Below are 13,046 nucleotides of genomic sequence, written 5' to 3' on the forward strand. Positions count from 1 at the left end.
CACATTTGTTTGCACTAACATAACGTCATAGTATTCCTAAGCTTTGACACATTATTGTTAAACAGTTATTTAAGCACTACTAGCCCAGATGGAGAACATTTGAGTGCTCAGGGGAAAAAAAATGCTTTTTTGTCTATATCTTGTGTTTTAATGAGCTTCTAATCAATCATACAACTTGATAGCTTGCTCTGTGAGAACCTGCTCAGGTTTCCTTATCCCCGTTAGTTTACATTGACAGAAACTATGTAGGACTTGTCCAAAGACATCTGGCTTTTTGTTTCATATTCTTATTGACACACCGAAGAAACTTAGGATGTAGAAAATGCAGTCTGTCTGTCAAAGAAAAATCCATTTCATTTGTTTTTATTGTGTGTTAAGTGTACTTTTCAATATTGTTACAACCAGTTTATCTCGGTGTCTCTGTCAAGCTTCTTACCAGCTGAGTTTCAGAATCACTTCTGGAAACTCCTCCCATAAAAAGAGGCCCATGGTGTTTGCTCTTCTCCCACATAGTCCTTGACTCAAATCTCAGCTGCCCAGGCTTTTTGTGCCCAAGTCCTGTCAGATGTCCTCGATGTGTTCCATCCTGTTGTGGTGACTTGGAGTGCAACAAGAGCTAAGGAAAGAGAAGGTAGACAGGGAGATGTCTTCAGTGAGCTGCTCTTGGCCTGGCTGCAACATGATTAGGTCCTGACAGTTACATGGTTCACAGGTACCCGGCGGTCCAGAATTTTAATTCTGTAAGTCAAACCTTTGACTTAAATTGAACTGTAAGTAAGGTGAATGCATTTGCAAGCTCTGGAGCAGGAGATTAATGTTCTGTCTGTTAGACTCTCAGTTGAGTATTTGTATCCGAACTTCCCTGTCAGCCTCAGTCAGTTAATCCCACATCTCCCACCTGTGCCAAACTCACTTTGCAGAGGTTGTGTCTTTGTGAACCCAGGAATATGAGGTGCTGATTCCTGATGAACCCATGTGATAACAAAGGCATTTCTTTCATTTGCCTTATTTCCAGTGTTGCCAAACTGGAAACTTTAAGCCACGCTATAAATTGATGCTTATGGAGTTTTAGCAGTGCAGAGCAGGTTAGGCTAACCCAAAATTAGAGGCACGAAGTTATGGGTTAGTGTATCAGAATGTGGATTCAGCAGATTAAGTACGTGCCAATCTCAGAGAATAGTGTCAGATTGAAGGTTGCTGAAAATCATGTGTGGAAGTTTGGCCATGCAAATGGTAAAGCCCCACTGAGACCCTTCTGTGAATTTGGCCCTTAACATTCTCTCTTAGGCAGAGGAGCAGCAAATTGTACATAAGGTCTGAAACAGACTCATCTGGTTTTTTGCTTTATGTTGTTCTGGAGATGTTTTTTTGTGCTCTGCCATTGCTACCTTTGTTCGCTTGGATCAGATGCTCTTGGCTAAATCGATTGGCCACAGAAGCTTTTTGTGATGAACCTGACAAAAATAGGTATAACTGCTCCTCAAGACTTCTCTAGTAGATTTGCAGAGAGCAGATGCTAACTCTTGTGCTTGAATATCTTTGATTCAAATTTAGGGGTATTTCAAAGTTGGCATTCTCAGTAGAGTTGTAAAATAGGTTCTTACAAAACTCCTTTTGCACCTAAGCAGCCGATTCCTGTCTTGGTGGTGACTGTAACCCTGCCTCTCTGGGCAGACCTCTGCGGAGGTGGTCACCATGGAGTTTGTTGTTGAACCACCACTAGCATGTCGCATGCTTTTGTAGCCGATGGGTCAGGGAGGAATAAAGCTAGATGATTTTCACTGGAAAGGAGACAAAAATGTTTCCATTTAATTTGATTGGCCTGCCATTGCAGGAGCTGCTAATGATGTCTGCATGGGACTCAGGGGACCACTCAAACTGGTGGAGGGAATCGTAAGAGATATTGCTAGTAACTTAATCATCTCCTTTGATACTGCGGTAGAGGTTTGTCTAGTGTCCACTGCTAGATGCTATGTAAGAGCACTTCTGAGGTAATTAGTGCCCTGTCCTGAAGGTGAATTTTTGCTTGGGGAGTGGAGTACCAGTGAAAATTAAAACCCATTAGCTTTTCTCTCAGGAAGTTTTGCTGGGCTAGAGAAAAACATGATCTTTAGGCATTAATAAGGCTTAGCCTTGATGGGGAGAGCCCGTTGTGAGAAAAGATCCTTGGTCTCTTCTGCCTGTGAGGCAGCAGTGTCTGTGGACGGGGTGTGCTGGCTTCTCCTCTCCGCACCTGTGGGAAGGCAGGGGCTGGTGTGCCCTCAGCAGTAGAGGCTTTGTCAGTGCAGTTTGGCTCCTCCTCTAGTGCAAGCAGCTTCTCATCTTGCGTAATCCCAAAAGACCCCGTGTTAGGAAAGGGAAGAGCAGCTCCCTTATCCAGCACAGGTCCTAAGTTAAGTCAAAGACTGTAACTGAGACCCCGGCCCTTGCAGAGGGTCCCAGTTCTTGCTCGCCTTCACGCATACTTTCTCATTCCTATGCTATGACCACTTAAACTCCCTGAGTGCTTGATGGTTTAGTGTAACCTGAAGGAGAACATGCACATGCAGCAGGAGCAGTGTGTAGGGTAATGTACATGTGTTAAAAGTGAGGCCTCAAAGGTGCTGAAAGTCCTCTGATGGCCTAATAATAACTACTAATGCTAATAAAAATTAGTGAACTCCTCACCTCCTGGCAGAAGGCTGGAATAATAACTACAGAGTCTTTGTTCAGTCAGAGATAAGAATGGGTCAGCCTTGTGCAAAAACCTCCTTCCCAGAGCTGTTCTCTTTTGCATCCAATCCTCCACTGGCTACGTTTTTATCTTCCTGAGTTATGAGAGGAAATGGCTTCCCCCCTGCCCATGCTCCTGCGACAGGAGTGAGGGGGAGAGGGATTAGTGAGCTAATTAGAAATGATCGCATCTATCAACGCTAATTAACAATCCTGTGGTCTCACTTGCGTGTTCTTTTGAGCTGCTCCCCTTCGGGACAGCGCCACAATCAGCCCCTGCCTTTGGGGCCGCTCCGTCCCTTCTGTGCTGATTGGAAGTGATAGCCGGGCTGCGCGTCATGTCGGGCAGGGACAGGGCTGCTCGGGATGCACTTCCTAGGCTGCAGCGTTCCCTTTCGGTTTCTGCTGTCACCAGGGGCACCCCTGGGCCTCCGTGGGTGCATCGTTGCTGCTGCTAATGACCACAGAATGAAAACGGCAGGGAGATTTGTTTTCAACACCTCTTTCTTCCAGTGGCTTTTTCACTTGTGGCGCTAGAACTTAAAGGGCTGCTTCTCAGCAGAGCTAAACGAGCCAAGAGAGGGGCAGTCTGCTGAGTCTTGTGTGGAGCTGGAACAGAGTGAGGTTCTGTTCCCACCTCTGAACTAACGTTTCAACAGTGGGTCAAGTGCTTGTTCTGGCAAAATGGTCCCAAGAATTTATCAGTGCAAGACCTAAAACAAGTTCTCTTCCTTTTATCAGTGTGACAGTGCATGGACTGGAGGATAGCAGTAAAAAAGTTAAAAATACTAATAAACTTGCCAGGCAGACTGACTTAGCTGAATTGATTGGCCATGGGGAGTCCTACCAGAATAACTAAACTGCTCCTTCCTTACATTTCCCTGTTTCAAAACAGGATGAGGTGAAAGATGTGTCTGCAATCAGGACAGAGAAGGCTTTATTCCTCTGTTTTTCTCTGGTCGGATAGGTGCTTGCTGGAGAATGCTCAAGTCATGTCTGATTCCAGCCTCCTCCCCTATTTTGTGCTGGCTCTGCAGAGCTAGTGAGGCAAGGAAAGAGCATCCTAAACTTATGTGAAAGAGCCATACTGGGGGATGTCGGTATTCACTAAACCAGAACTTCAGAAGTCTCTCGTGCACTGAAGTACAAACCAGAAGGACCATGGCTTAACTCTTGACTATTTCTGGTAATAGGACTGGATGATGTTGAAGTGTGAGGAGGGATAGTGTTTTGGGGCTCAGGAAGGGGAGAAAAAACACAGAAGACGTTGTTTTATTTAAAAGTGGAACATAATTCATTTGGGCATAATGAAATTAGCTTCATGATGTTTTCTTCTGTATTGGCTGGAAGTAGGAGTAAGTACCTTCTGGAGTAGAAGCTGACAGTATAGGTAAAATAACAGATTTAAGCACACAAATCAGAAGGAAAACTACTAAAATATCCCAATAGGAATACTGAAGTACCTGAAGTGTGTAGAGAGGCAGGTGAGCTATGGAGCTGTCAGTGTGGTGTACCCAACACAAGAGACGGTGTGGAGCTTCAACAGATAAAATTTAGACAAACTATGGAAGAGATGTACATTTGTTGTTCAAAGTGCCAGGCATCAAAAACACTCTTGTTTTGATCTCAGACTGCTGTCTCTTATTCTAGGAATGTTGCATTTTCAGAACCCTTTTCATGATGCTAGGAGTGGAGATTTATTTTGCAGGGAGTTTTCCCACAAATCTGTCTCATTCGGTGAAGAAAAGCAATGCACAAGGAATATTTTGAGGCCTTCTTAATCGGTGCATCAGAGAGTGTAGGAGGTGACGAAAACTCCTAATTCTGGATTGTGGGAAAGTATATCTTAGCCCAGAGAGTCCTGAGTCTAGGGAAGCCAACAAGAAAGCCTTGAAAGAGGCCTTTCAGGTGTGTGTTGGTGTGTTCAGCTGAAACTTTATAATTCCCTTGGTGATGTGCATGCAGTAAACTGATGCACTTTAGAAAACGATTGACACAAACTTTCCTATACCTTGGTCTTTCTCTTCCTGGTATTCAAGCAGCTTTCTATGACTTGTTGGCTGCAGGGAGCTGTTGATCCCACAGTAGCCAGGCATGAAGGCTTTCAGAGCATGCTGCGGTGCTCACAATGTCAGTAACAATTTCCAGCTAACGCAGCTTTTTGGTGGTGTCATCTCTCATTATCACATGGGCTTTCCTTGGGCTTTTCTTTGTGTCTCATTCAGAATTTTGACCTTCCTTATTAATTAAACAGCAACTTTCCTGCAGCCAGTGATTGAGTTATTCAGTAATACCTGCCTACAGCCATCATAATAAAGGACAGAAGTTCTTTTTAATGCAAATTATTTGGTTCCAGATGTTTTGATCACATTAAATGATGGCTCAAACTAACCAGAGATTGGATTAAGCAACAGGCTATCTTGGCTGCTTTTTTTTAATCATCATGATTCCTAACATGTTTGTTTCCCAGAGCATGCCCTCAAAAAAGGCAGTGTAGCCGTCAGTTTTCCTTTCTGTGAAAATAGTGAACAGAGCCAGAAGCTATCTAGCTTAGGTGCTGCATTTTTCACAGCAAAAATCTTTCATCTCCTTAAATGTTACCTGCTACTAAGATGCACCTCTGTCTTGTTTGTGATGTTTGGGAAGGAATTATTCAGGGTGTACAGAAGAGTCTGTGGTCCTGGAAATGACTGTTGCATACATTGTCCAAGGCTTTTCAGGTGCTACATCATCCTTCTACACTCTTAAGCAAGTTCTTGTATAGGGAGTAGATGTGTTAGTGGATGGGTCTCATACTTAGAAGGCAAAATCCAGAACAGGATTCAGTGTCTTGATCACTCAACTTTGAAAACAATTTCAAATTTCCAAGTGTAAGTATTTAACCATTTGAATAACTTACCTGGGGATGTGCAGCAGATACTCCCTCTCCTAGTTACTAAATCATAAGCAGCTCCCTTTCTGAAATCAGACTGTACTCAGTCACAGGCTACAGATTTAATATGGAAGGTGCTAAGTAACAGTCTCTGTATTGTTTGTGGAGGTCAGAATAGGGATTTGCAACAGGATTTTCTGGTGTGAAATCTTACCATTTCTGCCAAGGGTTTATTATTTGGAGCTGAGCAAATAGGAAGAAGAGTGGATCTACAAACTTGACATGTCTTCCTCTTTTGTTTTGTTTTTTTTTTCTTTCCCTGGTTTCTCCATGCAGCTCGGATTGGAAAAATGAAACGGAGGAAGCAAGACGAAGGGCAGGTATGTCCCCTCTGCAGCCGACCTCTGTCAGGATCCGAGGAGGAGATGAGTAGGCATGTGGAACAATGCCTTGCAAAGGTAGAGGCGCAGCAGGATCACCAGCTGCCATTCCCTTCTCCCTACTCCCAGCTTTGTCTGCAGTTGACCTAACATGGGGCAAAAACTAACATTGCTGAGCTTGCAGGCAATGCTAACTGTCTCCCTAAGATCTGTAGTCCTCTTTGTCTTGGAAGATGGATTCTTCTGGATTTTTCTCCTGTGTTGCATTAGTAACTTTTTTACTTCATGCACCCTTTCACTGTCATTGAAATCTAAGTTGTAGACTGTAAAGGTAGAGCTGTTGAAGTTCATGAAGCCTTCTGTAGGACTTCATGCTTCTGATGTAGCACAGCAGGAAGAGCTCATTCTGATCTCTGCCTTTGACAGCATTAGAATTATTTTTTGTTGGGTTCTTTTGTAACAGACTGGCATTTGTAAATGTTGCATGACCATCTTACTCCAGAAAGTGCATTTGAGCAGAACCATTCTCTTGCTGTTCATCCCAAAGACAGCAAGGAAGGAGGAACAAGCCCTAGGGGAGGGAGAGAGTTGTGTCATAGGGCTTCCTCTGCTTGTTTCTCAGGAAAAGCTTGAGATAACAAATTTGGTTTTGTTGCCTCAAGTGGTGCATGGTGTAAAGAGAGGTGTCTTTTGATCAGTGTGCCCTCAGAAATAATGCTCTAGGAGAACATTCCTGCTGGGGACCAAAGGAATCTGTTCTTTACATGATAGGGGAATCGTGCATGCAAGGCAGGGGAATGCATGTTGAAATGCACACCAGCATTGCTGTAGGTACCAGAGCTTAAATTTCCATGTGTCAAAATGATGACCCTTGCAACTTGTTTTGATCTTAAGGTGTCAAGTTCTTCCAGCACCCATTTACTTCTAGAGTTAGATCACTGGGAATATGGGTGGAAGTAGGTGCTAGTGTCTGCTCTACACTTAGTAGCCTTGGGGAAAGTCCAGTTTTTCTTCTCCATCCCACTATCAGTTATTAACCCCAAAGAGCTATTTCATGCATCTCAATGCTCTGCCCCTGCTTTACCCTGTGCAGAGAGAAGGTTCATGCATGACTGAGGATGACTCTGTGGACATCGAGAATGAGAACGGCAACCGCTTTGAAGAGTACGAATGGTGCGGGCAGAAGAGGATACGGGCTACTACTCTCCTGGAGGGAGGATTTCGAGGTGCGCCAGTGTTTTGAGGGCCCTTGTAAATCGTTCTGCTGTGGAAATTAATCATTGCCTATCTTTAAAGGGAGGGACCTGGAGATTTGCCTCTCACAAAGAGCAGGCCCTCACCCTTTGCTAGAATGTAAAGTGATTTCAGCTTTCTGCCTCTCTTGAATGATGAGAGTCAAAATTTGTGCAAATCTTGAACAAAAGCATGGAGTTATTTCTTGCTTGAGAAATGTGGCTGAAGAGGGAATGAGCAGGAATGGTGGAATGGGGAGATCATTTGAGGAAAATAGCTTCTTATTATGTTACACGTAGTAAGAAATACATGAAAAGAGGGAAATAGAAATGAAATTGTAAAAATTCCCAGCCTGGAGTGACGAAAGCTGTTGTATCAGCCTCTGGTGATGTATTGAAGGTGACAGCTAAGTCGCTTTAGCACCTGCATAAAATATTAAAGGGCCAGTTGTGCATTTATCACTCCATCCCTTTTAAGGTTGATAAATGAGACTCCAAGAACCTGCTTTGCACCTCCAGCACTGCAAGCCCTTAGGGCTCTCAGACAAACACATTTTATTTTTCCTTCTTCTTTTGCTCCTTCCCCAGTGACGGTGAAATCGGTTACTGAGGAGAGAGAATGTAATTTTAGCTAGAAACCTGTCCCCTTTCTTACACTCAGCCCTTTGGCCTCGAAGAGGAGGATTTACTAAACTGTTCATTGGCATGAACCTCTGGCACTAAGGAGAGTCTCTCACAAGCAATCCACATAAGCGCATGCCTAATGAGAGGAGGAATGCTGGCTCCCTCTGCTCGATAAAGAGGATGGGATGTGATCTCTAACTATATCAACTTGTATTTTAATTTAAAATATCTCACGGGGAAAGGCCTCTACATAAGGGAGTTGGACTTAAAAGCCAGCCATGTGCTCAGTGACAACCTGGCACTCCTGATCTGCTCTTAACCTTCCTCTGAAATTAAATGGTAGCTGGGTTGTAGCAGAGCAGGTGATTAGGAGCACAGAGGTAAAGGAGCAGCTTCTATGAGTTTTAAAGGCTACCCAGTGAAGCTCATACCATCACTTCCTGTGTTTGTAGCCTTATCTAGCTTAGCTTTTTTTTGCTCCTATGGAGAGTTGCTTCTGTACATAATTCCAGGTAGAGGTCTGATGAGACCATGCAGGGCCTTAGATTACGTTTATGTAGTATAGCCACTACAGTTAGTAGTGGGGAAGCATGGGATGTTTGTGTGCTTCTTGTCATTGCTAGTCCTGATTATAAAAAGCTACTCAGTTCATTTCTGCGCTCTTCTGTGCATTCGTAGTCTCTTCCTTCACCCCCACCAAATACCTGAGTTTGAGGAGAGCAGTCTTCCGCTTCCTTTGGTGTGGACATTGTGTTGTCTTCATCTGGTTAACATTCACGGTTGTTTTTGAGTTAACTCACTGAAGTGTGGTCTGAATCTTTCATATTGCTTCAGTCGTATGGAGACCCTGTTTCACATAAGGCTTCAGGTGGACAAAATGTGTGTAATTGATGTGATTATGCTGTGTAAATGCAAAATACTTGCTCCCTGTTGCATTTTCCTCCTTATTTTAAGGAATCCTCAAATGCGTTAGTTTGTGTTACATAGATCAACTGCTTTCCTCTACCAGAAGTTAGACAGATTCTAGTATCAGTCAGGGCTCTAACCACTGCTAGATGGCTGCACATGCATGGACGTGTGCTTCTGTGTTTCATACTTAGAAATAGCCTTGCTTCCATCAGGAAGTATGGGATGTCTCTTCTTTCCTTTTTGAGACCTTCATGACACCTTCAAGAGTGTTTAATTACATGAACAGATCCAGCAAAGTATCGGAAGACTAGAAGAGTAGAGCACAGCTAGACATGGTTCTAAAACCCTCCATAATTACCCTGATGGGAAGGCTTTTGGATTAGACTCCTTCCCTTTGTGGTGCTGGGTGAAAGGTGTCTGTAGATCAGTTTGCAAACACAGGAACCTCCCTGTAGCATTTGTGGTGAGGAACATCCTCTCTGCAGCTGGAAAAATTACTCCACCGGAGAAGCTGGCAGGTCCCCAGCTTAGGCATTTCTCCCTGCCCTTCGTCCTCTGGAGCACACCTCTGCTGGCAGCTGGAATATCTCTTTCTCGAGGTGTCTTCTTCCATAAACAGGGGAACTTTTTGCCATCAACTTTCTACCCAGGATTTTGGGATGACCAGATAATATTTGCAGGGTACCTACCTACTCTGCACAAGAAGTTTCTGTAACATTTGGGAAGCCAAAGCTGGAATGGGCTCCCATCATTGGCTGACTGTATTTCTTTTTAAAAGTTACACTTTTTCATGCTCCCTTTTGTAGTTCTCGTATTATGCTTGGCTGCTGGCATTCTCCATCAGTCAGGCTTGCCTTGCGCACTCTCAGGTTACCTTCAGGTGACTGTCTTTTTCCTTTCTCTGCCAGTGTTGGCTCTTGCCTTGGTTTAGGGACAGAATTCTTAATTGAGAGACCTGAAGCACAGCACAAGGTGTTGAAGATGCTTTCCAATGCTTAAAACTTCTTTGTCTGGATTTGGCAAGGCCCTTGTTAACCCCCATCACCTGAGGCTTTGTTTTTGGCTCTGTTCCCTTTGCTGAGAAGTAACAGCGATGTGGAAATTGAAGGCATTTTATAATGCCACACAGCCTTTGGCAGGCTACAGGGATGTCACCAGTGTCTAAAGAGATGACATGGGGAAACACATAAAACCGGAGGGGAAAATAGATGTCTGTGTGTCTCATTAATTTTTGTTTTAATGGTGTGTTGCTTTGAGGAGATGTCACAGCTGAGCAAAGGGGGAGCAGGACACTGTGGCCAGAGTGTATTGCATGAGTTGGTCAGACCATTGGGCAGCATGACAGAAGTGACTTAAACTTAACACAGGTCCTGGCTGCTTCTTGTTACATTTTTGGTTAATAGACAAAGTTCATATCACTCTCAAGGTGAGGAAAACTCTTTGCTAATTATGTGAAAGATCCTGCCAAGATCTCGGGTGGGGTAAGGTTGGGAGGTCTTGTGAAACCAAGATTCTTCTTGGCAGCTTCTTCTTGAAGACGGAAAGGTGAGGGGAATGAACAGCCCTGCTCAGATTTTCTGGGAGGTGGTCTAATACTTAGGAGTAATCACAGGCTGCAACTCTGTTGCACAGTTCCTAGGGTGATGCTTTCTTGCTTCCAGAGCACTTGCAGGGAAGACTTACTCCTCTCACCTGAGGGGCTGTCTTAGAAGGTGGAAATTCTTTGTCTTCTGGTGTTGGTGTTACAATGCAAATCCCAAGTCAGGTCTAGTGCAGCAGAGCCAAAGCACACCTTCTTGCCTGCCACGGCTTGGCATACTTGAGGCAGCAGTTGGAAAGAACAGGAGATGGCAGCAAGCAGGAATATGATGTAACTGAGAAGTGTGGGGATCAGTATGTTGTCTCTTAAGCTGTTGGGTTTGGTGAAGGCATTCAGTCAGGAAATACTTGATACTTCTAGCTGTCCTCTTGGCTTATTAAAGCATTATTTGCTATCACTTCATTTGTTTAACCAAATGCAGGGTGTAAATGAGGATTATTGGCAATTATATAGGATTTGGAAGCACTTTGTTTCAGCAGAGGCCCTGCTTAAAGCAGGGGTTTGTAGTAGGAGAGTTCTTGTTTCTGTTTGGGTGTAGGTGCAGAAGGCTACCTGCATGAAATACAAAGCGCTGTTTAAATCAAGCTTGTGAAAAGCTATACAGATAAAATAATCAAATATTTCCCTATCTTAGTACAGCATCACAAGACTAAAATATCTGTTGAAATGCCGGAACATTCGGTAACCATTTATCCCCATGTCTCTGAATCATCCCTCTCCGAAGCTCTTTGTTGCAAGGGATTATTTCATGCCATCTTTGTCTAATGACTTTCTGTGTTTAGGAAGCCAACAAGGCTTCACAAGTGAAAGCATCAAGTGGCTCCCTCTCTCATATTTTTTTCTTAATGCTCAACATATTTGTAGCAATTCTTCTGTTCCTCTCCAGAATGGATGCCCGTTACCCTCAGTGTTTACACTGTAAGGTTATCCCTTTAAAGAATTCCTGAGGGAAGTTCAAAGGGGTTTTTTTCTTTGAAAGATTCAGTGTCTCTTTTTGTGTGTATGTCTCTTACTTGAAAGAAGGGAAAGGGAGGGGGAGAATAAAAAAAAAAAAAGTGCTTTATCTGGAAAGAATCACATCAGCTTCGCACTGATAGAAGCCACTGTCATCTCTTAAACGGCTTAGCACAGTCAAAAGGCAAGAGGACTTAAAACAGTGTCTTACACAGGGATCGATGGGTGGAACACATAACTCGTAACTGCAGAAAAAAAAAGAAGTGTGGGGGGAGAGATAACGGTAATGATTGCATTGAGGGAAGCTTGAGGGAGGCTTGTTCTTTGTAACACAGCTTCAAAGGTGTCTGGACCGGTGCCTAAGCAAACTGTCCTGTGAAGTCACTGCCTCTGTAGATCTGGGGAAGGTGGGGGGGATGCTTGCACCCTTCTGTTTCTTAGCAGATGGGACAAAGATTAGTAAATGCCAGGTTAGCAGCTCCCTTCTGCTGCTTTGGATTTGAGGAGAGGATTTTGTCACTTGGTCTCTTGCCGTCTGTTCTGGGAAGGCGGTTTGTCCAGGAGAGAGGAAGGAGGCGAGCAGTGGATGGGGTGGTTGGGGAGATTGGGTAGGGGGGACGGGATGTCAGTTTATCGATCGCACCTCAGTCAGGAGAGCTGCAGGCACAGCGCTCTGAGCACGAGCGGCAGCGTGCTTAATGTGATTGAAAGGCAGTTAAAATGGCGGTGACCTTTTCAGGGGGAATTAGATTGCCTGCCAAGAGTGGTTAGAGGGAGTGATAACGCCAGCTTGAGGAAGCTGTCCAGTCTGCTTCAAAGGGAGAGAGACAGAGACAGGGAAAGCAAGCTAGCAGCAAGTACCATTTAAAGCACGAACCGCACGGTCTGATAGAACAGAGATTGCTGTCCTCTTTAGATATGAAAGAATTGAAGAATTGTAGCCAAGTTCTCTCCATCCACCCCGTCCTCCTCTTCTCCCCTCCAGCTCCCCCACCAAACAGCCTTCCTGTGGGCGAGTAGGAAACTAGTCACCACTGCTCTTCTGGGTTTCCTCTTCAGCAGATCAGTTGCATCGAAAATAACACAGGAGGGAAAGACTTTGAAAATGTTAAAATGGTAAGCAGGGCATTTTCAGGTAAGAATACTTTCTTAGAAAGATCAACATGACAGGGATCTGTCTGATAGATTGTGATACTCTTGAAGAAGGAGAAACACAGGGATTACTTAACTCTGAAGTTTTTCTTTATTTCTCTGTGCTGCTCTCCTCCCAAGCTAGCAAAGGGCTTGTATCTTCATTAATGTCTTAAGGGAAAAGAATAGCATGACTTAGCATATGCATAGAGGGACTTGGTTTTACAGCCTTATAAGCTTTAACAAACTACAGTGACCCTTGGGTGCCCATTTGCATTGGATCTCGTCATGTACAATTAGGGCGGCTGCCTGGAAAGAGGGACTATATTAAAATGTCTAAAAGTTTACAGCGGATGACTTCAGTCCCACTGTTGGCTTTCTGTCTGAGCAGAATCAAGATGTGCTTCAGTTTGAGCAGCAAATGTTACAGGCCAGCCTTCATCTGGCGTGGGTTACTTGTCCAAGAAAAAGCATTGGGGTAATAGCTATATGCGCCTCCAATTTGTTCTCCTAAACACATGCAACATTAGAAGCATGCTCTCTACTGTGAGGTCCTGTCCTCAATAAGTAGATGCTTTTCAATTATCCTGACTTAGCAGCAGGTTTGTGAACACAGTGACTTTGCTTGTGTC

General features: G+C 44.1%; 1 protein-coding gene across 4 annotated transcripts in view; it reads left to right on the plus strand.

The window, feature by feature from the left end:
• RNF220 (ring finger protein 220) overlaps window positions 1-13,046 on the plus strand; it is a gene marked incomplete at its 5' end in the record, with an annotated part of 224,695 nt that overhangs the window by 168,232 nt on the left and 43,417 nt on the right. For 3 of the 4 annotated variants that reach the window (XM_082003186.1, XM_082003183.1, XM_082003185.1), the window contains 2 exons: window positions 5,921-6,042; window positions 7,058-7,190. In XM_082003186.1, coding sequence (XP_081859312.1) covers window positions 5,921-6,042; window positions 7,058-7,190 — 255 coding nt within the window. The remainder of the gene's footprint in view (window positions 1-5,920; window positions 6,043-7,057; window positions 7,191-13,046) is intronic. The other variant, XM_082003184.1, reaches the window with a different exon arrangement.

This window comes from Phaethon aethereus (assembly GCF_964289735.1).
Source record: "Phaethon aethereus genome assembly, chromosome: 8".
Taxonomy (NCBI): Eukaryota; Metazoa; Chordata; class Aves; order Phaethontiformes; family Phaethontidae; genus Phaethon; species Phaethon aethereus.